Source organism: Poeciliopsis prolifica, unplaced genomic scaffold (genome assembly GCF_027474105.1).
Source record: "Poeciliopsis prolifica strain line A6 unplaced genomic scaffold, Auburn_PproV2 SCAFFOLD014, whole genome shotgun sequence".
NCBI classification, from domain to species: Eukaryota; Metazoa; Chordata; class Actinopteri; order Cyprinodontiformes; family Poeciliidae; genus Poeciliopsis; species Poeciliopsis prolifica.
The window spans coordinates 1,306,389-1,332,438 of NW_026562389.1; the positions used below are offsets into that span (position 1 = coordinate 1,306,389).

At 40.2% G+C, this 26,050-nt stretch overlaps 3 protein-coding genes across 5 annotated transcripts; 1 reads left to right on the forward strand and 2 right to left on the reverse strand.

Annotated features, from left to right (window-relative positions):
* Positions 1-353: 353 nt before the first annotated feature.
* Positions 354-6,606, reverse strand: plk2b (polo-like kinase 2b (Drosophila)). Its single transcript, XM_055039691.1, has 14 exons — positions 4,966-6,606; positions 4,759-4,866; positions 4,541-4,657; positions 4,220-4,349; positions 3,846-4,029; positions 3,505-3,703; positions 3,228-3,375; positions 3,020-3,114; positions 2,580-2,712; positions 2,386-2,466; positions 2,114-2,273; positions 1,752-1,881; positions 1,495-1,605; positions 354-1,332 (listed from the first exon to the last, which is right to left on the reverse strand). The coding sequence occupies exons 1-14, from the start codon at positions 5,185-5,187 to the stop codon at positions 1,141-1,143; spliced, it is 2,010 nt and encodes a 669-aa protein (XP_054895666.1). The 5' UTR covers positions 5,188-6,606; the 3' UTR covers positions 354-1,140.
* Positions 6,607-6,700: 94 nt separating this feature from the next.
* Positions 6,701-12,119, reverse strand: si:dkey-190g11.3 (uncharacterized protein LOC567059 homolog). Its single transcript, XM_055039697.1, has 6 exons — positions 11,644-12,119; positions 9,638-9,825; positions 8,620-8,724; positions 8,380-8,520; positions 7,623-7,673; positions 6,701-7,531 (listed from the first exon to the last, which is right to left on the reverse strand). Exons 2-6 carry the CDS (start codon positions 9,803-9,805, stop codon positions 7,352-7,354), a joined length of 645 nt encoding a protein of 214 aa, XP_054895672.1. The 5' UTR covers positions 9,806-9,825; positions 11,644-12,119; the 3' UTR covers positions 6,701-7,351.
* Positions 12,120-12,262: 143 nt separating this feature from the next.
* rab3c (RAB3C, member RAS oncogene family) lies at positions 12,263-25,601 on the forward strand. 3 transcript variants are annotated; one of them, XM_055039693.1, is made up of 5 exons: positions 12,263-12,356; positions 14,529-14,753; positions 19,415-19,533; positions 22,063-22,187; positions 22,483-25,601. In XM_055039693.1, exons 1-5 carry the CDS (start codon positions 12,339-12,341, stop codon positions 22,671-22,673), a joined length of 678 nt encoding a protein of 225 aa, XP_054895668.1. In that variant the 5' UTR covers positions 12,263-12,338; the 3' UTR covers positions 22,674-25,601. The 3 variants fall into 3 exon arrangements, with proteins under 3 accessions (XP_054895668.1, XP_054895670.1, XP_054895671.1); XM_055039695.1 differs by lacking the exon at positions 12,263-12,356 and adding an exon at positions 12,632-12,845; XM_055039696.1 differs by lacking the exon at positions 12,263-12,356 and adding an exon at positions 12,632-12,698.
* The last annotated feature ends 449 nt before the right edge of the window (positions 25,602-26,050 follow it).

Here is a 26,050-nt window from a genome sequence, read left to right on the forward strand (position 1 = left end):
TGCCTATCTCCATTTTCTGTGCAAATAATCATTGGCTTCTTGGTCAATTCCCAACTTTTCCAAACATATTCACAGATCAAATGTTCATAAAATACCATTTGAATTCATATTCATTTGGGTCTGTCTAGGAGTAGCATTTACCTTAAGTCTGAGATTACTGTATTCAAGCAGAGTAATCTACTGGAGGTCAGATGTTAACGACCCACATTATAAGATCCTATCAGAACCCTTCTCTAAAATCTCTTCAATTAAGAGTTCATACCTTGGAAGGTATTCAATAAACCTCAATGCCTTCCAAGTGTTTTTGTTCATGACAATTAGTACAGAAAAGCACAAATGAAAAGAATAATCAACTTTTTTTTTTTTTTAGAAATCACTTATTTATTAAATAAATAAATACTGCACTTTATTACACAATAAGTTATTTAAGACATTGTTACCTAGGTGATAATGGCTCTTAAATGGTTCTAAAAAGACCTGGTATAATGTCATTCTACATAACCTCTCGTTCAGAGTGCTGAGACCATCTGTCAAATAAAGACAATAAGAAACAAATCACAGTTTTTTAAAAGGTAGCGTAATGTTACACCCCTCCCTCCTCAGACAAACATGTACTCATTTAAACCCTTCAACATCCACACCAGTCATTTCTTTCCACAGCTGAGATGGCTTGGACATACACTGTACATCATTTACAGTATCTTGCAGTCAAGCTCAGTTTAAAGATCAGAGCTTCGTTTTATGCTTCTGGAATCAAACCAACTTCTCCTAAACACCTAAGCTGGTGCCAGCCCAGCTTAGGAGCCTGAAAGCTCAACATGTGGGGTTCACATTCGTACCAACGTCCACGGTCCTCTCTCTCTTTTCCAACAGTACAAATCAGCCCTTTGTTTCCCATCAACATTCATTGTGCTACATTTCGTTTTCCCAGGGTCTTACAGTCTCTCTCTCCATTACACTTTCACCTGCACCAACGCTGAGTCATGACAGTGAAACGGTGCAGGAATGTTTATATATTTTGCTCAAGTCCAACGCTGAAAATTCCCCCGTTCTCTCGCAGGTTTCCTGTTCCTCTGCAGCACTGCAGTGACACAGTGGGTGGAATTTTCAGTTTTTCAGTCCAAAGCAATTTCTGTGGGTTTAGCTGCATCTCTGAAGGAGCATATTGAGGGAGTACACCAAGCGCTGCCGCAGGTCGCTGGGGCAGCCAGACGTCAGCAGGGAGCTGAGCTTGAACGTTTTAGAGACTCGTTCCTCGTTGATGTACGTCAGCATGTACTCATCCCTCTGGCAGCAAAGGATGATCTTGGTGTGATCATGGTAAAAGTTAACCTTTGGAGGGAAAAATAAACAGAAACAAATTTAAATATTTTACCTTTTATCTATATCTGATGTGCAATTCAGTGGAGAGAAATCGTCATGGCTTGCACTCAAACAGTTCCTCTGAACATGCCCAGTAACAACTGTGTTTTCTGCAACTGTGGGTGTGTTTACCTGGAAAGTGCCATCGTTAAAGAGCATCATGAGGGCGCGGTCTGACTTGAGCCACTGCAGCAGGTAGAGACGGGGCATGTGTGAATCTGTTGTAGTACCAAGGTCCCCACCCTGAGAAAGCAAAAAGACAAATACCTTGGGATTAGACAGGCTGCAACTTGAACATTTCTAATGTTCTAGGGTGTGGAGAATCGAGGAGAAAAAAATAACAGCAAGAGAGATACAGTTTAGCTTGAGGGACTGGTATTTCCACTTACATCCATGAGGTTTTCCTCCATGTAGTGGGAAAAGTACTTCAGCACAGTCACTTGGCCCACAAAATGCTCAGGAACCTCGCAAGTGGGAAAGACAGAGCGCTGGCCTAACTCTGCATAGTAATGAATGGTCCTGAGAAGGAAGAGAAAACCGGGTGTTACACATCCAATTTGTAAAACCAACAAAAACATGTAGCACATTTTGACTTTTGGGAACAATTTTTGTGAAAACAGGAGCTGAATATGCCAAAACTAACACAATCTTAGGGTAACTCCTCTTTCTCTCTGTAAACCTGACTGTACCACTAAGCCAACAGCTTTAACAACAAAGTATAAGTGTTATGATAGCATAGACTACTGCATACTTTCTATCAGGCAGGAGGCTCATGTGGGTGCCATTGTTGAAGAGAACGCCAACGGTGTGATCAGACAACTGGTAGCCGAAGCCGTACTTATTGGAGTAGTCCACCCATTTGGTCACCCACTGAAGACTGCAGCTGTTTAACGTCTGAGGAGTGTCATTTGCTGCAAGGAGAGAAGAAAAGTCAGGATCAGAAAACAAGTAGATGGAAGTTCTTGGGCAAGTCTCAAGCATGACAGGGCAAAGCTAAAGGACATAAGTTTCAATTTTACTCACCTTTAGGCATATTTTCTAGGCATCCTCTTAACACACTGGCAACGGTCTCAGCCACGCTCCCTGTTGTGTTGTCTTCAAGACCTTTGGAAACAAAGACAGAGAACCGTTTACATGGAGCAGAGGTAAAAGAAATAAAGAAACACATCCACTCAAGATTTATCACACATAATCTTTTCACTCATGATGTAACTTACATTCACTGCTGCTGCTACAGCTGCCCAGACTCCCCCTGACAATCAGACGAATGGTGTCTTGCGTTGCTGGCGACTGACTCTCTGTTGCCAAGGCAACGGGGCTCCCGGCAGATGGCGGAAGTAGACTTTCATTCTGAGGTGGGAACGAATGACGACGAGGCTTAGATTCTGCAAGTTTAGATCATCTCTTCCTACTATGACTCAGTAGTCACCCACAGATTTCAAAGTGCCTGTCTTTAAAGGTTGAGATTAAAGTGCTTTCAGCTAGTTCAGAAACTGTGCTTGTTAGAAAGTTTTGCTGCAACTACAAAGGGTGATTCATTGGATTCTCCACAGCAGGGTATCTCAAATCCACACAAGTTTTAACTGCTGAGTGACTAATGCACCTGCAAAAGTAGCCTACCCACGCCCTTGTAAATATCGGGCTGTTGCTTTCTTACCTCAGACATCTTCTTGCTCTGCTGTTGACTGATGACCGTCCTCTCCAAGTCGTGCTGCAGTTTGTAGATCTCCTCCTCCTCCTTAGTTAATTTGTCTGCAAGAGAACAACAAACATAAATCCTCGAAGCTGCACAAACTGACTCTTTTAAGGTTGCATGCAGCCATCATCTGAGTCAACTCAGTAGTTTTTATTATTATTATACTCACTGAGGGTCTCGTAGTATTTGACCTTATCTCTCTTCCCACCGAACAGTGCAGCAGCAGCTTTCTTAAAGAAGCTCTTTGCAGGACTGGAGACGTGGAAGTCTGGTGGTGAATGGCAGCAGCTAGGCGACAGACGCTCTGGACTGAAGCCCTGTGGAGAAATGGGGAAAGTGGGTCAGTGTGTGGACAGATAATTACAGGGCCAGAAGGGTCATCTCTGAACTCCCACTATCTGACATTTGCAGACGGAAAGCCAGAACAAACCGAACAGAGGTCTAACCTGGGTGAAGAAGTCGTGCCTCAGAATATGGTCTAGATTGGGTCTATCCTCTGGTATCTTGGCCAGCAGATTGGCAATGAGCTGCTTTGCCTGCGGTGACAACGAGGAAGGGAGCGAGTACCGTGCTTCTCTTATACACCGGTAGGTTTCCTTCAGGTTGGTGGTTTCAAATGGAGGTCGGCCCAACAGCATAGTGTACCTGAAATAGAATGCAAGAGTATACGGTTTAGAAAACATATCTTCTATCTTCAAGCGGTATTCACTTGTAATTTATGATTATGACAAAATTTACTGAAGCTTTTTGCAGTCCCTAAAGGTGGAATAATAGGAACCCAACTCACATTACACAGCCCAGAGCCCAGACATCTGATTCACAGCCATGACCCTGCTTGTTGAGGACCTCAGGGGACAAGTAGTTTGGAGTCCCGCAGATCGTCTTCCTCCTGTTTCCCGCCGGCTCCAACTTGGCAGCGAGACCAAAGTCTCCGACCTTCAGTTCCATCGTCTCACTAACAAAAAAGTTCCCTTTGGGGGAAGAAAGACAGTAATAACATGAACACTTGCTAAACCAACCAAAGATCAAAGGCATGGTACTACACAATTACTATGGATTTGAAGAGAAAAGATGTTTGGTTATAATAAATCACACATACATGTACAGATTTGCAAAGAAAAAAAATTTGTTGCATAACTTTTGTGGATAAAAATTTCTTACCCAGTTTAAGGTCCCTGTGAAGAATTTCTTGTTCATGCAGATACTTTAGTCCAGAAACAATCTGTCTCAGGTAATACCGCACTTCTGGCTCGGTAAGCACTTTGCGCGCCTTCAGAATGTGTGCCAGGGACTATGGAAAGACAAAATAGCAAATATTTAGATATATACACCTACTTTAAGACATGCTCCATCCTAAATGCAACTCTGTGAGCTTCATTAAAAAGTCAAAGGTTATTATATTATGCAATAAAATACATAAAACTGGTAATATATTTCCTTTCTATGCAATGTCTTCTTTATCTTTCTTATAATTGCACTCACTTTTCGACTGCAGTATTCTAGCAAGATGTAGATGTTCTCTTTGTCTTCAAAATGGTGGTAAAAATGCACGATATTTTTGTGGTGCAGAACTCTGTGCAGCTCAATTTCTCGGTCGATCTGCACACAGAGAAAGGACAACACCGTCAAGTCTGTAACCAAAGACTTTTGAGTAACAACATGCCCGTGGGTGCGCACAGACACCGCAGCAGCGCGCTTACCTTCTCCCGCTGGTGAGGCTTGGAGACGCGCGCATGTGGGATAATCTTTGCTGCGTAAACTTTGCCGGTGGAGAGGTCTGTCATCTCATAACATTTAGCAAATCCTCCCTGGATGAAAGAGGGGAAACAGCATTGTTAAAACGCCGTGCCGTCGGGATGAGACGTAAATTCCAGCGAGCCGAGGGCAGATGCCGAGCTGTGCGCTACCTTTCCCAAAACTTTCCCCCGGCAGTAGCACTTCCCCGTGGCCGGGTCGGTGATGATCCTCGCCATCTCTGACGGAGCGCTGCGCTCCTCCGTTCTCTTCCGCCGAGGCTCGCAGGACCTCTGCGTCGATTCGCACATGCTGCTGCTGTTGGTCTGTTGGAGGACGGTGCTTTTATGTACTTCCATTGGAGGACTGATTCTCTTCCCGCATACAGAATGCATCTCGGAGAGGCGATCTGTAAGCTTTTATACCCGCTCTCCCTCCCTCCTTGTGCTCTCCCAGCTTCCCTCCTCCTCCTCCCTCACCTACCCAACTCCTTCTCTCTCTCTGTCTCACTCACACACACACACGCACACACACACACGCACACGCACTCTCTCTCCATCTCTAACGTCATTGTAGGAAACGGGAGCAGGAGGTCTGACTTTTATCGATTACCTACCAGACACACAGAGACTGGCCGTTGATAGTGACACAGATGTAAAATACCAATGTAATAAAATAGTGATTTGATTTATTTATTTTAATTGCTACATCATAACCCCAATTATTTATGAGCAGTGGAAAAATGGGAAATGGCTTTTATTTTATTTACATTGCGATTTATCAAGTCCAGAGGACCCCAAAGCGCTTCTCACTGCGTTCACGCATTCATGCACACACATACACACCGATCAATGAAAAAAAATATTTTAAAACCGATCTGTTCACGGAAACGGTAAAGTGAAAATGTTAGAATCATTATGGTAAAATAAAAAAGGACATCTAATCCGTGTGTCTAATCCAAAATGTCTGCATGGCACACGTCAAAACCAATCTGCATTCCGAACAGCCTGGTTTTAGGCTGTGGGGTACCGAGGCCAGTTTAGAGCTATAGCGCCCTCAGGTGGATATTTTTGAGTGAGGTCGGAAAAAATGTGTCAGCATAATACACATATTAGATGTATGACCACTAACAGGTGAAGTGCATGGCTCTCTCTGTCTGGTGGGATATATTAAGTAGCTAGAGAACCTGTTGTCTTCAAAATGAATCCAAGCAACAAACTACATGAATATATCCTGTCAGAATTCACACAATCTCTGTAACAGTTGTCTGATGGATCAAGATTGTTTCTTTCTTAGACCGCTTTTGATAGATGAAGACCACTGTAAGCACCTCTTCAGATCTACAGTTTTGGATATTTATATATGAAATATGCGCAAGTCTGGGAAGAAGATAAGCCACGGGCATTTTGATTTGGGTAATGGTCTGCTGGGATACCCAGTATCCTACCATCCACATACATGATAGTTTGACAGATACCAAATTCCCTGTAGCCCAGTGGCAGACTATAAACCATTTCAAAGGAACAATATGTCTTGATGGATGAAGCCTCTTCCAGTAAGATAAAATGGTTCAGGAATAGTTTGAGGAACACATGGTTAAGATAGTAGCCTTACTATTCTCCCAAGATCTTGGTGAGGAATCTATGGGATGTGCTTGGCAAACAAGTGAGAGTCATGGAGGCCTCACCTTGAAATATACAAGACTTGAAGGATCTGCTGCTAATATGTTAGCACAGCTTTAGGGGAGTGGAGTCCATGATTTGACTCCAACAGACCCCGCTTCCACAGTTAACACAATTCACAGAAAAATGTCCAACGCCTTGAAATTCACTTTCTTGACATTTAGTGAAATAAGGCAATTACAAATGCCTTCTGATAGCCTTAGAGGTAGAACAAAGTCGAGCCATATTGACATTTAAGAACTTGCTTTATTAATATTCAGACAGTGTGCTGCATAGATAATCAGTGTTGCCTGTGCAAAATGTATCATTTTCAATTAGGTTATAAGTGTTCTCCAATGTAAAAAAAGATCTTTCCAGATATTTACCAATTATCAACAAAGTAAAGACCTGTCCAAGGTTTTTTGCCTCAATTTCCTCATGACAATCTTAGAACGTTTTGCATTCTAAGATTGTCACTTGCGATAATCGTAACCGATCACCCTGCAGTGTGTTGTGTGTTACGACTGATCGGGTCCAGTCAGTAGAATGTCGGGACCTCTCCCATCTAAAGCGGACATATTCAACATATTGAATTGTCTTGGCTGATTATCGCAGCTTGTGGGGTTTTCCCTGACTGGTAGCCTTGTGGAATGTGACAGGTAGCCAATCAGAAAGCACAGATTCCCCTCTGTACTTTCCCCCAGAAATTACGGAAGAGGAACCCCAAACAGCTAACTTAAAATAGATTAAAATGTTTTATGAAATACTGAACAACAAATAAATCATAATATTCAGCATTCTTCATAAACCTCCCCTCCCCCCAAAAACAATGCACTAAATCAAGGATGATTATCAGAATTAAGGGTGATTTAGTGCAGTATCGGCCACAGCATCCAACTCATTTCTTTGGTGGATTTCTCAAATGTGAGCGCACAGAGCTGATCTCATAAGCAAACGTCTGGTCAAGTCCAGAGCCGACAGCTGATTTTTGGGGCCAGTTAGGGAAAGGAAAACGGCAAGAAATGACCAGCGCATCTTGAGGAAGCTCCTTCAGCAGCTTCTCTCCCAGCACCTCCATCTGTTAACAGTCATACAAATACAATAACAGTACAACGATATAGTGGCAAAATTGAAGTAAGGAGAAGGTTTTCAAAAGAGAAATGTCTTACCACTCCTGGAGCAAGGAAAACGGTCACATTGTTGTACGAAGACAAATCGGTCTAAGACAAAAGATTAAAACACTTAGGACTTTGATCACATATTGTGACTTTCTGGATTCCTTTTTCACATTTAGGAATATTACAACCACAGTGTATTTTATTTGAACAGACCAAATCAAATTTGGGCATAATTTAAAATAAAAGGAAAATGTTGATTGGTGCACATGAGTCAATTTATCTACAATAGTGTTTGCCAAAGACCCAAGACCTGTCCACACAAACTCCATGCTGTGATTACAGTCAAAATCACAATTGAGTTGTAAAAGCAACAAGAAGAGTAAAACATCCAAGCTGGTGTTTCACTCTTGATACTGAAACACCATCTTTCACAGTGGAGGCCAGTATGTTCAGGGTGATGTGTGGTGATAATTTTCCTCTATTAAGTTTATTGCAAGTACAAAAAAAGATGTAGTTTGATCTTTGACCAAAACACCTTCTTTCACATGCTTGTTGGGTCTTCTCCAGGAGATGTGAACAAACTTTCAATATGACTTCTTGCTGCTCTCCATCAGCAATAAGTATTTTTCAGTAATCCTTCATAGAGACTCAATTTATCTAGGGCCTAACAGTTGTCCTGTCAGCAAATACACTAGCTGTGGATCTCTGCGGCTCCTCCAGAGCTACCATTGGCCTCTTAACTGTTTCTCAGGTATTTTGATGGATATTTTTGAAAGGCATGAGAAGATTGTTTTTGTCCAAGCCTTACCTTCCAGAAGTCCTTCTTAACAAAGGTTACTTGGCTGGAGGGGATTCTTCTCCAATAGGCTTTGCTCCTTGCATAAGCCACTAGAATTGAGTTGATCTCAAACCCTGTGCACTGAAAACCAGCAGAAGAGGCTGCAAATACCTGGAAAAACCACAACAAACAAGGCAACAAGGAAAGTGCCTATTCTGTTGCCATTCCAGATTTTGATAAACTTGTTTCAGAGAGCCCCTCTCCACTCACCAATCTTCCATCTCCAGCTCCAAGATCTGCTAAGCGCCCTCTTCTCCCCTGGAGCAGGTTCATAACGTTGTGTGCTTGGTCTTTACTGGAGGGCAAATATGGAACCTGACCCACATAGCAAATATTCAGATGAATTCTCTTTCATTTTTACTTGGCAAACTCAGTTTAATCTGTGACTGGTAAAAATCCACTTCTCTTTTTGTTTGTCTTGATTTTACTCTTACTCTATATTTTCAAAAGAAGGGTGGCACCGGCTCATAATGGTAGAGCAAGTGGTTGTGGGCCCATCGTTGCCCGGTCAGAATCTTAAAAAGCTTGAGTGAACTTATGCAATTACAAAGATTGGTTAAAGAACGGGTCATCACTGAATTCCTCACTGCTAAATCTACTAAATACTATGGTAATATGACAAAGTCGAAGTGATTGAAAACCCCAACGTAGTGAGAAGTAACAAGGTCACTTAAAATCATAAAGCTCATCATCACGAGTGTCTGACCTCACATTTCTAAAACATGTTGAAAGACTTCCTAGAAGAAATAAAGCTGCAAAAGTGTGAGTCAAAATTATATTGAACCCTATGGACTGAGAATATGATGTCCATCAAGGTCATCTGAGTGTAAAGGTAGACGTGCAAATTCTGTCGGCAGGATACCTGCTAACGTAAAAATCAAGTGAGCATTGGATAGTGAAAAATTTTAAAATGTTATAACATTTAACTTTGAAAATAGAAGCCATAAATAAATTACAGATTAACTTATTTGGTTGGTGGTGCAATTACCAATAACAAAATTAATAATTACAGTGTACAGACTTACCGTTTTTTTTCTTTTCCCACATTTGATGCTGGCATGGAGCACTATGCTCCAACATAAGCAGATTATTGTTAATCAACAAGTCAAAGTGTGTGTCTCTTTAACTTGTTTGTTAAATTATTATTTCAAGCATGCATGTTTAATAGATTGAAGGGGAAAAAAACACCAGGCAAAAGAAAAAAAAAAAAAGAAGCGCCATTTTGTACCTTAAGATGCCAGGGGATTTTACGGAAGCCAGGCACAGTGAAAACACTCCATAATCCATAAAGACCTGTGAGGACGGCGCCTGTACAGGCCGACACGATGGGATGGGATCTGCTGGTGGGAAAGACCCCACAGTAGTCCTGAATGATCAGCTCGATTGAGTCCTCCATTGTAAAAACTGTGTGAACACCTGTACAGAAAATAAACAAAAATGTCTTCTATATTTAAAGACTTATAACAACAATAGAGTTTTATAAGAATAACAGTAACCAAAAAGGCTTTGACTTCTTTGTTTTGATTAAATTAGCGAAATAAATAATATTTTCAAAGATGATGGTTATCTGCACTTTCTTTTTTTTTTTTTAAAACAGGAACTTTGACACAAAAAGTAACAGGAAGGATTTTCAGCAACTTAATACAATCCTAGAGCTTATTGATGTGATTAGAAAATGTTTTGTGTGGTTAATCAGAAATGTAGGAAGATGAAATTAAACACATAAGATTCCCACCCAGACATAGCAGCAAGAGCTTTCGACATGGAATTCACAATATGGCAAATATATTGGATGTCCAAACTCATCCAAATTTTATATATTTGATTAAATCATGCATTTATTTACATTTTTTAGTTGGAAAAATGTGTGACCAGGCTTTTTAAAACACATTTTAAAAAACATAAACCTACTAGGACAGCGTAAGCCTGTCTTACTGGCTCTGGGAAAGAAGCCATTGAATTCAAAGAAAATTTGAGATTTCAAAATAACTGGGGTAACATTGAATAAAAGGTGTTACACCTTGCTATTTTTTTCCCAATGTGAGGTAACAGACTTAGTTCTTGTAAGGACAATAAGCTGCAACAAACATCCGGGGCAGAATGAGTGGAAAAAGGGAAGCGTGTTATCTCAAATTGGCTGCAATTGAGGGTTGACCCAGATCCTATTGAACATTTCTGAAGAGAAGAAATTTCATTGAAAAGCTTACTCCTGCAGGCCCAAAAAAGTCTTGTCAATATAAGGGAAGTGCTGAATAACATACAAACAAGGCTCTCAACAGTACATGATAGGCAGATGCTGCCATTGTTGCGTAAGGTTCTGCAAGCTTTAGAGCAAAGCAACAATAGCATGAACCCAATGTTGATGCTGTCAAATAACGTGAATGCTTTATTGCTTTACTTTTCATAATCTTGTCCTGCTTTAAACATTTTCCACAACGCTGCCCCCCCCCTTCCCGGTGCCTTCGTTAGTCTTCTTGATACTTTCAGTTCTGTGATGTTCTCTAACAGACCTCTGTATTCACACTGTGGATAAATTACACATCCCAAAATTCTATTTACTCCAAAAATAGAGTAAATAAAGTTTCACTGAGTACAATGAATGGCATTTTACTGAGTGATAGGAGAAAGGGGGTACAAATGCACACCATGCACACCATCGTTTTTAAGATTTACCTCTACAGTTTCAACTCCTGTCACATAAACAATACACTTTGAATGCTTTGATTTTAATGTGACTTATTGCAATAAAATAAAATAAAAAATAAATCAATTCCAAAGAAAAGAATGATAATGAACTGCATCTACTGTTCATTTTTGTTTCATTGGCTTGTCCACAGAGAACAACGCGCAGAGCAGTCGCCATCAGCAGATGGAGCTACAGCGACCTTTGGTTCTCCCTGAAACCTTCTAGAAAAGTTTGGCTTAAACGCGTTGGATTAAACATAAATAAATAAAAATAAAACATCGACTCTTATCCTCGCATATATGTTCCCTCTTGGTGAAAAAAATAGAGCTACAAGGTGGGATTTTCGCAGAAGTCGCTTGTAAACAAAGTGAAACGTTCAGGATAAGAACTCGCCAGACGGAGCCGACCGATGCGGAACATGCCAACGAAATGCTACATGCAAAAGCGGTGCTGAACGCACACAGAAGCACTCTTCAAAGTAAGGAGATCTTTGTAAAACACAGCATAAAATGCATGAAATTGCGAGCACACATGTCTGAGCTGCCTACCTGCTCCGCCCCTCTTTCTGCTGCACACGGGTCGAGCAAAGGCCAGTCAGTCATGATAATCCCGCCCTGTGACAAACTAACAGGTCCTATCAGCTGCCTGCCAAGGAACGGAGACTCTCTGCCTGGCAAGATGAAGTGTATATTTAATCCCTGGCCTGCAGTTACGTAATATCTGATGTGCTGTGACTCTTAGGATCATTAAAGTCCACGTATTGTAAATCTGTACTTTAATGTCTGTGCATTAGCGCGCAGACGTCTAACATGTCATCTCCCCATATTAAACAGCATTTAATATGTTATCAAAATACAGCATCGATTTTCTATTCCCGTTTTCTAATCTACATACGAAATCCTGAAGTCTCATTTTAATTGCAAAACATGGACATTCATTTGTCTCGGAAGCTCTTCCTCCTGCCTCCATTGTAAAAACCCAAAATATTAATATTCATCAGCACTCAGGTCGCTCTTATTTTCTCTGTCCCTCTGAAGCGGCGCTGACTGCTTCAGGGGCGTGGGCACGCCAGCGAAACGGGCTGAGTGACGCAAACAGCGAGGGCCTATTATGTTTTGCTTCCTGGAAAAAAAAGGGGAGGGAAAAAAAAATCCTGTCCATGTTGGAGTTGATGTTCACTGGGGGGTGAGGGGGGGAACAAATAAAAGACATACAGGTGGAATATTAGGCTACTGAGGATCAAATGGACTTGTATGGGAAGGTAAGGTTGTTAAATTCACGTAACTGGAAAACTTTTAGACAGGGTTTTTTTTTTTTTGTTTGTTTGTTTTTTTTACAATGAGAGGGTGTGTCTCAGATAAACTGAAATCATTCAAACTGGGGCTGCTGTCTTCATGCGCTTTCCAAACTGTGTAAAAAAACAAAAACAAAAACAAAACAAAAAAAACTACAAGACCCGTGTTCTTTGTTCCCGTGACGTAGCTGATAACATGACACGCGCTTCCTTTCGCTCAGCCGAGCCAGCATCATCATCACCACCACCATCATCATCAGCAGCAGCAGCAGCAGCCTCCAGATCGGAAGCGGAGGGGACAGCTCCCAGGTGCTGAAACTGGTTCGGAGACAGAGAGAGAGAGAGGGGGGGAGAGAAATACCGTAAAATCAGCGTCTGCGGTATAGATTCAGAGAAATAAACCTCTATCCTGCTTATCAGGGGCAAATACAGGTCGAAACGAGGCCTTCGAAACAGGTTTGTCCACACAATGTCCTTTTAGTTTCACATATGTGGAATATTTTTTTTGTGAAACGATAGAATGATGTCCTCCTGCTCAGAACAGCCAGTCTATGTAGTTCTATCTGGCATGCGGCTTCTTTGCTCAGCAGCGCTTGATTATTATAATTACTATCATTTTTTGCATAACCGGCTTATTATGGCGTGAAAACGGTGTCCTTGCAAACACAGACACGCGCGCACACACGGGGTCGAACAGAAAGCGAGTGCAGGACGGGCATGATGGAGGTCCGGCATCTTTTATTTAGCGCAAAGGCTGCAGGGAGAGACGGTCGCACATGTTTAGGGACGGGAGCTGGACTGCCCGGTCCAAACATTCACCTTGGAGGGAGCGATGACCGCTCTCCAGTCATCTCCCCCAGTGCAAGGTGCATCCTCTGAGGTGGCTGACTGCTGACTGCTGGCGTGGAAAAGCTTATGTCAGAGTGAGAGCTTTCAGTACTCTGTGTACAATTGTAAACAAGTAGAATCAAAGCGACATATTCAATTTGATTGGGTTGGATTTTTATCCTTTTTTATGAGTTTAAAGGCATGGTCCCATTTTTTTAAGGTGAAGTCATAATCAGAAGTAGTTGTCTTACTCTTGGTTGAAAAATATTAGAAATAAAAGTTTTTTTTTGTTTTTGTTTTTTCAGAAGAGACCATTGTTCAATGCATTGCTGTTTTCTCCGCTGAACAACCTCTCTGTCATTTTGCTTATGTTGCCACAGATTGGAAATTAATCATATTTAACAGCTAAAATCAATTAGTAAACTGCCTGCCAGCTTCTAAAGTCTGCTCTTGTTAAATCCTGCTTCAATGTTTGCTGATCAGTTTTGTCTTCAGGATAGAAAGTAGGAATTGGTTCACAAAAAAGGCAGATTGTTCCAAAACCTGAGATGTGTCGTTTATTGGAAGAAACTTTCTCATGATTAATTCACTCAGCTTGCTAGCAGACTTTAGCAGTAGCACAACTGCTAAACTAACTTAAGCTGGATATGAAAATGTCAAAATCTATTTTATTGAGGTGGCATTTTTAACCTTCCCCTAGCACATTTCAGCTAAGATTAAATAGCAATCCCTGCCTAAGAGTTAAGGCTTAGTTTGCATTTGGCCTTTTCCCGTTGCAAAATAGAAATTTTAAGTTGCTGAAAACCAAAATCTTTCACAATAAAAATTCTTGACATTTGTCCAAATCAAGAATCTGATATTTTAATTTGTTCCCTTTTGAAGAAGTTTATGTCCTTGGGTAGAATTGACATAATTTTAATAACCGATTTCCAGTACTCTGAAAAACTAGTGATATTTTATGAGTCACATGTTGGCCTTTTAGTAATAACATAAATAAAGACTTATTAGTTTATTTAGAGATTTTCTATGGTGGGAAGAACTCAGCTTGTTATCTAATACTCATTAAGCCAACAGCTTGCTGTGTTGGTCATGCTGGTTTTCCTGACGCAGCCTTCTGTCATCTTTTATCTGTATCCTGTAAAACAAGCTTACTGTACTCTGCAACCAACATGTAGATTTTATAATTGTCCACTCTCCTTTCTTGCAACTGCATACAAACTGGTTACTGTTATTTTAATGACTTGCCAGAAAATCATTTTCTAAAAGAGCAATGTAGGAAGTTTTCATTCCCATTGTTTTTGATTTTGGCAGATGGCTGCCACTCAGGATGTCAAGGGGAAAGGAGAAGGAGGAGACCAAAATTTCGACTACATGTTCAAGCTGCTCATCATCGGCAACAGCAGCGTGGGGAAGACATCTTTCTTGTTCCGCTATGCTGATGACGCCTTCACGTCAGCTTTCGTCAGCACAGTGGGCATCGACTTCAAAGTTAAGACCGTATATAAGAATGACAAGAGGATCAAACTGCAGATCTGGGTATGAAATATTCACTAACACTGACATTAAACTTTCATAAGCCACAAAATGTTTCATAGCTGATTTCTGTCTGGCCTGCACTAGCTGACAAGCTAAGAGACCACAAAGCCAAGTTCTGGATGTGTTTCCGTCTCTTTTTCAATACACAGAGATTATTTTATCCAAACAAATTCCTGTTTCATTTTTACTGTGTAATATTTCATTTTATAAAGATCTGTGATAACAGTGGGTGACAAAGGGATAGACACCTTTTATAAACAGCAAGTATTTCTTTTGAATTTCCAAAGAAATAATCTCCTTATGTTTGCTGCACAATTCAACTGATCAAATCAAAGTAAATCAATCCTTTGTTGAGGCACCTTAGATTTCATTTCAGCTTTTAATATTCTGAATTTCCTATTTACATGTCAAAAATGCATTGGACCAAGCACATATTTCAAAATAAATTGCTTACATGCATTTTTTAGGATGGCAGAACTTCCCCACAAGTGTAGAGGATCAAGAAAAGCTCTTGCACAAATATATTACACTGGAGAAGTGTACGAAAGCATCAATAGAATCATGCATACATAATATGGCATGGTGACGATTGTCATTACTAATAGAAAAAAAAATACAACAAGAGAGCCAGTTAAAAAGCTGGATTGTCTGATAGAAGAAGATTAAATTGGTCATGGAGGCTGGTGAAAGGCTGATGGAAACACAAAAGGAGCTGTAGAAAATTCTGGTTGGTACTGGATTGTGTTTTACAGGTGAAAACTATTTCATATTATTCCATATTCTATTCCACAAGTTAGGGAAATGACTTACATCAGAACACGGTAGTGGCAGCCTCATGGCATGGGCCTACTAGTTTTTTAGATTTTGGATTTTGCTCAAGGGGATGCAGTTATAAACAGTCATTTCCAGCCCAAAGCCTTCAGGTGTCAGACAGAGGGCTCAGGATGAAGAGCGATTTAAATCCCAGCATCACAGTGAGCCCGCCTTATATTCAAAATAACTCGAACTGGATGTTCATCAAAATGAAGCTGCAGACAGAATAAAGCTGCTGAATTTATTCAGATCAAGTGTGTCAGGTACAGTGAGCACATATTGCCAAGACAATATATGGGATGCTGACAGGCTCAGTTTACAAAATCCTAACAGTAAAAACTATTCTTTGGCAGCTATCAATTTTAGCTTGTGTACGTGATGCAACCAGGCCTTTGCATCCGTTTTGTTTTAGATTTTTCCTTTTAACAGGGTTGTTCAGTTGAATCATAGAGGAGACACACTCCTTCCAAAATGGAAACATTTTTTAAATAATTTATCCCGGGCTCATTTTTAATCTGGTATTTTTAGATTCAGTGTAATTTGTATCCCGGTGGCCTCCAAGGTCTCTTGAAGAGCTTAGATTTTGTTTGGTTGCTCTTGCAATGTGATTCCTGTCGCAGAAAGGTTGTTGTTCTATATCAAGAGTCCATTTGATCCGTGTTTGTCCCATTCTCTGCCCACATATTTCAAAGATGCCTGATACATCAATGAGAAATAAGAAAAGTACACTTGGACCGTGTGAGTCAGCTTTTTGGCTTGGAGGGCAAATAGAGATTGCTTACATACAGAGAAAAATCTCACTCTTGCATCTTTTCACAACATTTTGCATGTTTTTTTAATGAATAATCCACTAATTGATAAATATAGGACTAAGATAAGAAACTATAATCCCCACATAAAAACGTAGCAAAAGCGCAAATGAGTGTCCTAATCCCTAGAGATCTGTAAATTCATGCATACAGCAGACATAGAGGATGATGTATTTCCTTAAAAAGTATTCTTTTCAACACTGATCTAAGTGTGTAGGCAGATGGAAATCTCAGCATTACTGACAGCAGACTAGTAAGTGTTAACGTGGCACATTGCAGGGAGGAACACAGAAACGACACCTTGCTCTGAACGTGTGGGAAACTGAAGAATTTGAATGTGATCAATTAGGAGTTTATCTGAGGTGCAAAAGCAGATTGTCTCCCTTTACCTCACAGACTGTAAATGTAAAACATCCAAAAGACTTCCGGTCTCTCTCTCTTCTTTTTTCCATGTGCAGGCTTTGCCCGTTTTGGGGAGCAGTAGTCACCTTCTGCAGCAATTATCCGTCCTCAGAAAGTGAAAAATTTAGTTTGAACAAGAAGATGAAAGCTAATCTGGATAATGTGTTTTCATCAGCAGCAAAGGCAAGCATAGTCTGGAAGAAAAAAGGATTGCCCTTGCATCCAGATAATTGGCCTGTCTCTTTTAATTGGCCTAAAAAGAGCTGAGACATAAAATAAAAGTACCTTTTAAGGTGATGTGTATTGGCTAAAGTCTTTGCACTTGTCACACGTCATAATACATTTGGACTTCTCGCTGCAAATGTGTGAGACTGTGGTGAATGAAACTGACTGATGGCGCTACCACAAAAAATGAACACTTGCAGAACAAGAAGGCTTTTGCACACAGCATATTTCTGCTCGCTGCCTAGTAGAAGTCAGCCACTTTGATTGATTTCTGCTGAGCACCAGACGACAAGCAGAGCTTTTTAAAGCGCTCAAATTCCATGGATTTAAGCAGATTTATTTATTTTTTCAGTTTCACTGTGTTTTTTAACAATGTCCAGTGAAAGAAAAACACTTGAAGCTATTGGGTAATGGTGAAGTCTTCAACTAAAATCTCAATGACGCAAATTTCAGACAGGAACGCAGACTGGGGTGAAATGTGCAGATGAGTAAAGCATGACGTGGTTTATGCACAATAACAAGAAAAAAAAAAGCTGAGGCATTTCCATTCTTTGCTTTTATACTGATTGGCAAAAATATCCACTCAGCTTTAGCTTGTTTCCACAGGCTCTCATGTGATAACCATTTTCATGACATTCAATTGAACATAACTCAAAGTCACTTATAATCATATAATGGAGGGAAAAGACTATATAGTTTACAGGATTTTTTGTGTAACATTCAGTTTTTACTTAATACCCCCAACTCAATATATTGTTGAAGTTGAATTACAAGTTGTTTAAAGCTGTCCCAGGTGAGCTTTTACGAGGGGTTTTATCTGTTCTCTGTGGTTTAGAGAACTGATGAGCTGACAGGACACGCCCAGTGTTTCCACATTGTCTGACCGTTCCTCGGGGCGGGGCTATTAGTGTATGTCTCTACTAGGTTTGGCAATGTATCTCAGACTCATTCACTTTTTAGATTTAGATGTAGACTTTGACTGGACCATTCTATCACAAACAAATCTATTATCTAAGCCATTTCATATTATTTCTGGATAAAGGTTCCTTATCCTCCTGGAGGATGGACTTTGCTCTCAGTCAGGTCTTTAGAGCTTCAAACAGGTTTTGTTCCAGGATTGCCCTGTACAAATCGCTATCCATCTTTCCATTAACGCTGATCAGCTTCTGTGTCTGTGCTGAAAAACAAAACAAACAAACAAACAATGCCCACAGAATTATGTTGACACCACTGCATTTCACATCAGGAATTTTCTGCCAGAAGCTTTGTTTTGCATATAGGTGAAATAGTTTTAACTTGAACTAAGGATTGCCTTAGGTTCCCCATATTCCTCTTGGATAACAGATTGAATATTGCTCCAAGAGGTTCAAAGCTTGGAGAAATTATTTTATGACCAATTCCCCACTTAGCTATTACAATCTATTTTTGTATGTCCAAATATGTTAAAGTTTGTGCTAACAACTCAACTAAAAGAGAAAAAGTTTTTTTTCCCCCCCAAGTCACTGTTTGTTGAACAGAACATTAGTGAGCATTACAGGCTGGTGCTGGTTTTGGTCTTTGCATAATCTGACAGAAAGTCCCAGCTGCAGCGAGGGACCTGAAACAGAGCTGACCGGCTGTGAGCAGCGTCTCTGCAGAGTGAAGGTCAGATGTGTCCTCTGGCTATAACAGGCCCTCTGTTGTGATGGTGTGCAGGCAAACAGAACACCAGATTACCGTGGCAAACACAATCCCGAGCTCCCTGTTTACCGTCTGTTCGTCAAGAGCCAAGAAGAGCAGCCAGTATTCCTCTGCCATGATTCACAGACAGCATGGAAACACACTTGTTGTGGGTGTAAGAACAAAGCTGTAAACATACAGAATCAGCATGAGGAACAGGAGGGATTTCTCATTATATAACCCATAAAACAACAAAACTAGTGTACAAATCCGGTAAGCCACCCCTAACTGTAAATACACTTTTTACATTCCCATTTGCTTCCTGAACATCTTTTGACTGTGACACATGGATCACTGTGTGTACACAAATACTTTCTTCAATTGAAATGGCCTTATCTCTATATTTGGAACTTTTTGGATGAAATGCAGGTGATGATCTTTGCCTCACTGAACACCACTGATTGATTCTTGTGGAAAGAACTAAATCAATTTCACCAGCTAAAACTGAGGCCACCCTATCACTGCAAAAGCCAGTTCAGCTATTGGTAAAGTGATTAGTTCCAAATAATGAGCACAAAAGAAGAGCAAACTTTAAAAAACTGCAGCCATGACACCAAGCAGATCAGGTTTTGTGTGTATTAATAGCAGTGCATTAATAATGTAAATGCCGGGTCATGAACACTGTGGTCCAGTGTGTGCAGCTTCAGCTGTGCAGGGTTGGGTCGGTGACACTAAATCATGATGTCTGTGTAGGACACTGCAGGCCAGGAGCGCTACAGGACCATCACTACGGCTTACTACCGTGGTGCCATGGGCTTCATCCTCATGTATGACATCACCAACGAAGAGTCCTTTGGCGCTGTGCAGGACTGGTGAGTTTGTCTTGTTTTATTCATTTATATTCACTCTCTAAACCCAGTAGACTGGATATTGACATTTCGTAAATTTTTGAAGTTATTATCTAATGTGCATCAAGTTATGGTCATCAGTACAGTGATGTTTGAAAAGCGCGCTCCCATTTTATCTGCTTCTGAATACTTTGTGTGAAATCTGACAGGCTTCCTCTGCAGTTTGCGTGTTTACCTTTTATGGAAACCTTTGAAGTTCAAATTTCAGGTCCATTCATGAGTCACATTTGCAGGCTGAACCGTAACTCTGAGCCAAACGTCTGTTCTGTTGACTCATTCATGTCTAGAACTGGGATAGTAACATCCAACTGGTCACAGAAATTAGGTTTCTGGGTTAGTGTTCTTACTTTGAAAAACAACACGCCAGAGACAGAATGTATTTTAATGTTCACTAATCAGGTGTCAAATTGTGATGCATTTCTGACAAGCCAAAGGTCTTGCCAGCTCAGAATTGGCATTTTGTTCGAGGTAATTCTGTAAGTAAGATTAAGTAAGATTACATCATTTGATATGACCTTCACAATGTGCCATAATATCCAGAGCCACCCCTCATTTGTATATTTAGCTTTTAAGGAGTCAAAAGTTATCCTAACCTACAAGAAATGTTGGGACTACTATACAAAACTGTCAACATGGTTGGTGTGTTCTGGTCCTCAGTGCTAGTTTTCCTTTTGGTCTCATCTGATTTATAAGGACCAGACAGAGAATTAGAAAAAAAAAAGAAACATCCATGAACTTTGAAATATCTTCCAAAAGACCATCACACTAGAGCCAGGGCTTCACCTCACTTTCTCACTTTTAGATCAGTCAATTTTACAGCTACTTACATGAAAGATGTGTTTTTTTTTTTGTTTTTTTTAAATAAATCAAATCTTGGAAGTCTCACCTTATTGCAGATACAACACTGTAGGTAAATGGCTGATGTTTTGCCCTAATGTAAGCAGCCAGATTTGAATCAAATCCCCGTGAACCAGGCAGGTTTTTCTCTTGGTCTACTTGTGATGGTTTCAGGACCCTCTGACTCTTTGAAGGTTTACCGGGAGCCGTGCTCACAACAGGCCTGGGTTACCTGAGAGCTCACTTAGCAGGGAGAGAGGACAGTGGAGTGAAATGCATAAATGCAGCGCTCCTCTTTTGTCTTTGCCGCCAGCTTTAACTCTTCTTTCTCTTGTTCCTTTTGACAAGGTTGAAGGGGGAAAAAAGGAGGTTACCATGGCGATGGCTGCATCCTAAGCTGTCGCTCAGTTAGTCTTTTGACAAGCTCATTTCATGCCTGAGTCAGAGACAACCCGCAGGAATATTGTACCACTGAAACTAAATGTTGAATTGAAAAGAAATGAATAAACATTTCAGATTTTGTTTTCTACTCGTGAACCAGCAGTGAGGAGACGAGCTCTAACGCCGTGTTGCCGTCTCTCTTTGTTACTCAGTCTTTTTGTCTGCTTCTCTCGCTCCTGTTTTCTGTTCATGGTGTGTTTGCTGCCCTACTTTCAGTAGGAGTGCAAACCCTGCAGCAGCATGTTCCTTAAATTCCTGCTCATGTTCCAGGGTTCAGAGAGGTCAGATTAGAGCAGACCTAAATAATAACTTTAAGCTGGGGAAATTTTTTGATATATAAAAACAACTGACATAACAGTAATGATCATTTTGTTGTACAAAGAAAAATCATTTTTAAAACGAATGGTGTTTTAACACTTCAGCATGAGCAAGTTTTGAGTGCTAATGTAAAAATCTTCACATTCACTACAAAGTGCTCCTTTTAACAATAATTTGTGTCAAAAATATATTTTTAACAAACAAATGTTTTCGTTTTGTTCATACTAGTACTAGTCATTTTACACATTTATAGTTATTCTAGTTCACGTAAGGGAATATCTTCACACATAAATTCTGTATGTGAATGAGGATAGTTACCATTATTGTTAGAGTGAATATGATAATGATGATGATGATGATGATGATGATGATGATGATGATGATGATTGGCACCAGGATTGTAAGCAAGATAAATAGTATGAAGATGCAGAGGAAGCATAATGTATAGGATAATGATGCAAATTATGTCATTTGATAAAAATGAGGATGTTAATTATAGGAATGATGATTAGGGTTGGTGATTATGCTGAATTTCAGTTGCACAGTGTTTGTTGATACCTTATCCTAAAAAGTGCGTAATGTGCAAGGACTAAATAATGACCTATATTTGAACAAGAAGTGGCAACATATTTTTGCTTGACATATATTTGAAATTGTCCCACTTTTCTGATAAAGCCATCGGTTGACTCACAGCATGAGATGAGCCAAAGAACATGAACGTAATCGCAGTTCATGACCGCTCCAAATGGCAGACAAACATTGCCTTCTTCTTCCATCTTTCCATTTTTGAAGGGTCCTGTCAAACAGATGCACAGCAACACATATCTCTTTGTTTCTCTTGCAGCAGACCCCACGGAGATGATTGGTCTCTGTGTGTTTGCTTCTGATTCTGTGCAGGTCGACCCAGATAAAAACCTATTCTTGGGATAATGCTCAGGTAGTGCTGGCTGGAAATAAATGTGATATGGAGGAAGAGAGAGTGGTCTCAGTGGACAGCGGACGCCTTCTGGCTGAACAATTGGGTAGGTTGTTCAACAACATCCCCAGCTACAGGTATTTTAAATTATTACGCAATACATAGAAAGAGTTGCATACAAACTGTATGCACCACTTGCAGAAGTTTACATCCGCCTGGAACTTTCTCACATTCTGCCATGTCACTATAACAAACCCTAGTGCACATTATTAGAAATTAACTGGATAAACCTACATAAATATACAATTTATCATTTAAGGTACCGAGAGAAAGTTGATCAATGGTTTTCAACTTCCAAAAAAGTCTGTAAAGTGCGGATAACTCTGTTTTCTTTTCTGTAGGTTTTGAGTTCTTTGAGACGAGTGCAAAAGACAACATCAACGTCAAGCAGACCTTCGAACGTCTCGTCGACCTAATTTGCGACAAGATGTCTGAGAGCTTGGACACTGATCCGGCTGTCACCACGGGAGCCCCCACCGCCAAACTGACAGACAGCGCTCCACCCCTCCAGCAGCCTGCATGCAACTGTTAGTGGCCGGCAGTAGAAAGCTGTCAGGGCAGGAGAGTGCAGGAGGTCTGCGCTCTGCCAGAACCGCCCTCACCGGACTGCAGTTCAAAGCCTGTTTAGTAGTAAAAATTGCAAAGGCTGCTGCTTTATCTCCCAAACGTTATCACCTTATATAATAAGCAAGTGCAGTCATTACTAATGTAAAACATATAACATCACAGGTTATCTAGACTATAGGGAATCAGCATCCTTCAGCTAGTTAGTTCAATAATAAACCAATCCTGTCTGGCAGGACTTGAAATAGTTCAACACTTAAACTTACACAAGTTGTCCTTCAGACCTTTAATATCTTTATGAATACCTATACAAGAAATAGAATCAGAGAGTGCTTTAATATGTCTATGAAGTTTTCTGTATGGTGTAAATCGTCCTTTTTTTCTGGGTAATTTTGACTCCTAGAGTGGCCAAATCTAGGATTTAGCGCACTAGGCGATGTAGCGGCTTTCCTTTGTGTAACGACTGTCATAATAAGCCTCTGGCTGTGACTGTGCAGTAAGTGAGCGTGGATTTGCATGAATGTGCCATGTCATGTTGCCATTGATTAATCAACTACCTTTTGGGGGAAAAAAGTGGCCTTTCAGCATCTCCAACTCGGCCTCTGTAAGTCCCTCTGTAAGTCCTGCTTCCCGTTGGAATGAACCGAGTCTGTGTAACTGATGGGAGTACAGTTTCACCCTTTGCTGTATGTAGATGTGTGAAGTCTTCAATAAGTATCTGAAAAGCAACTCAATCCTTATCCTCTGCCTTTGATGCAAAGAGCATGCTGCCAAAAGGTCAAACATGTGTGCTGTTTTATCTGAAGATAGGCCTTAGCCAAAGCTCCTCATCCTCAACTCCATTTCATCGAAGCACAGTAAAGCATTCTAATAAAAGTACATGATGCGTCCTGGCATGGAATAAACAGCCATAATTTCTTATTCAGCATGACTTGTGCTGCAAAATTGAACCCCTTCTTTAAAAAGAGGAGAACAAGATGTATGTTGCTTAAAAAAAAAAATCATAAATATTCACCACCTTGGTTTTTAATAAATCTGTGCCGTGTAAAAGTCGTAAGTAGTTCAAAAATTCAAAGTTTCGGAGTTCATCTCATAAATTCATAAAAAGTGCCAAAAACATTACGGTTCAACTAACCTCTTAACCGTCCGTGAGCAAACTGGTGTCCTCATGACGGTTAAGGGGTTTTAACATTGTTGGTTGCTTGTTGCATAGGGAAACAAAACTACAAAAATGTAAAAAAAAAAAAAAATGCATGAAGTCAGTCCTGACGTATCGGTGTAGAATTATACTCTGAGACACTGTAAATATCACTCTGTCTTACAGATTTAGGAGCATTGTCATGGCACTCGCTGTGAAATGCAATGGGCCAACAAGTGCAATATTTTATGGATGAAACCCTGTAAATAGTTTCCTTCTGTCATCTTGTCCAACAGCTCCATCTGCAGTTTGCGAGAGAAAATAGGATGGCGTAGTTTTGAACATGCTGTGTGCTCTCTGAAAGGAGTGGGAGCTTCACTGACAACCTGCAGTCACTGAACGTTTGGTGTAATGTGTATAGTGGACATAAAAGACTGCAGACCCTGTTTAAAATGTCTGATTTTTGATCTGAGAAGATGAGTCCAAGATAAATCCTTTCAGAACGTTCCACTAGAACCCAGTTTGAGCTGAAAACAAACAACCCAAAGCATCGTGCTGCCTCCACCATGCCCTACTGTGGGTATCTTATTTTGGTGATGTGCATTGATTTTCTGTGCCAAACAGAAAGTTCAACCAAAATATCATAACACATTTTTCTACATATTTTTGGTGACATTTAATTTTTTTTGTGCAAAATTTATATTGACTGGGATGATTTAAAAAATGCTTTATGTCCTGCCACCTTGTCTCTGTGTTGCTACATGCATGGCAGACAGCTCTTTAGCATATTTACACTTTATATAGTTCTTAGCCTGCCGAAGAACTTTTATTATCTTTTTATTATCTTGATCAGATTTAATGTTTTGCAAATTCTTTGTACCCTTCTTGTAACTGATGCTGTTTGACAATGAGCTCCATCTGACGCTTTAGAAGCTGTTTGCAACCCGTGTGGTTTTCTGTGGAAAAAGTCTAAAAGAATGACTGAACTTTATTCGATGTGGATCAGGGGGACTTTAAATGATGGCAGGTGTGCAATGACTCCAATTTAATGCGGGTTGGAATGTGGCCACATCCAGTGTTTTACGAAAGTGAGCAGACTGGTGCAGCCGTATTATGGGAGTCAGATTGTTTTTAATATGGTTTTTAAGGTTAGAGGTCACATTAAAGGGGTAAACATTCTGAAATCATCTATCTTGACTTCTTTGTTTAACATCACAAAATCCTCCCACTTTAACAGGGATGTAGACCTTTTATATTTACTTTTACTGTGTGGATGCGTGTACGCGTACATGTGTGTGTATATATGTCTGTCTGCCATCCTGAAGAGATGAATTAGAGTTCTATAGTGTATTGTTTATGTATACCTTTTTGTACAATTGTATTTGCGTACTGTATGCTGTTCCTGCTAACTGTTGGGTGTTGACTGAACTTCTGTTATGTCAGTGTTGTGCAAATAGTCAGGGAGATAAACCTAGTCCATGCCATATGCTGTACTGTTAACACAAGAAAAGGGATACACTTAAACTTGCACACAAAGTGTGTTTGTTAACATATGTGTGTGTCTTATAATATAACATGTTGGAATAAATTATAGTAGATCCCAAGAAAAGATTCATTTCATAGAGAAAAACAGTCAATAGGATAAATAAAATCTCATTTTAGAAACCTTTACATATAACTGAATATATTTCTTGGAGTGCAAGCAAAAATGAAATTGTATGTTTTTGAGATTATAGGAAATAAATTCAGATTCTATGACGGGGTCTCCGTTTTATTTGTCTTCTTCACTGACTGTTATAAAGCACGATAGGGGGCGCTGGAGGCTGGTGAACAGTACAGACCTCTGTTGATGCACTGGAAGTGGCTTTTTTGAGACAAAGTGCGCCACCTAGTGTTAAAATGAGATCTCTACAATTTCTTCCATTTGCTCTTCCTGTCAGACATTTTCATCAGTCAAAATTATAACACGTGCTCAAACACACGCGCAAACATACATTGACATATGAAATAAATTCACTGTAACCCTCAGCGAGCTTCTGGCATCTTCTCCTTATAACTGGCTATTGTCTAAGATGGAAGATCTCATTAAAAGTGGTTGATTTCTGTGTAACCTAAACCTCTGATCTTTAAGGAAAGGGCTATGAGAAGGTCATTTAGGAAGCTTAATGTAAGACTCTATTATTCTCATTTTCATGGCTTTATGACAA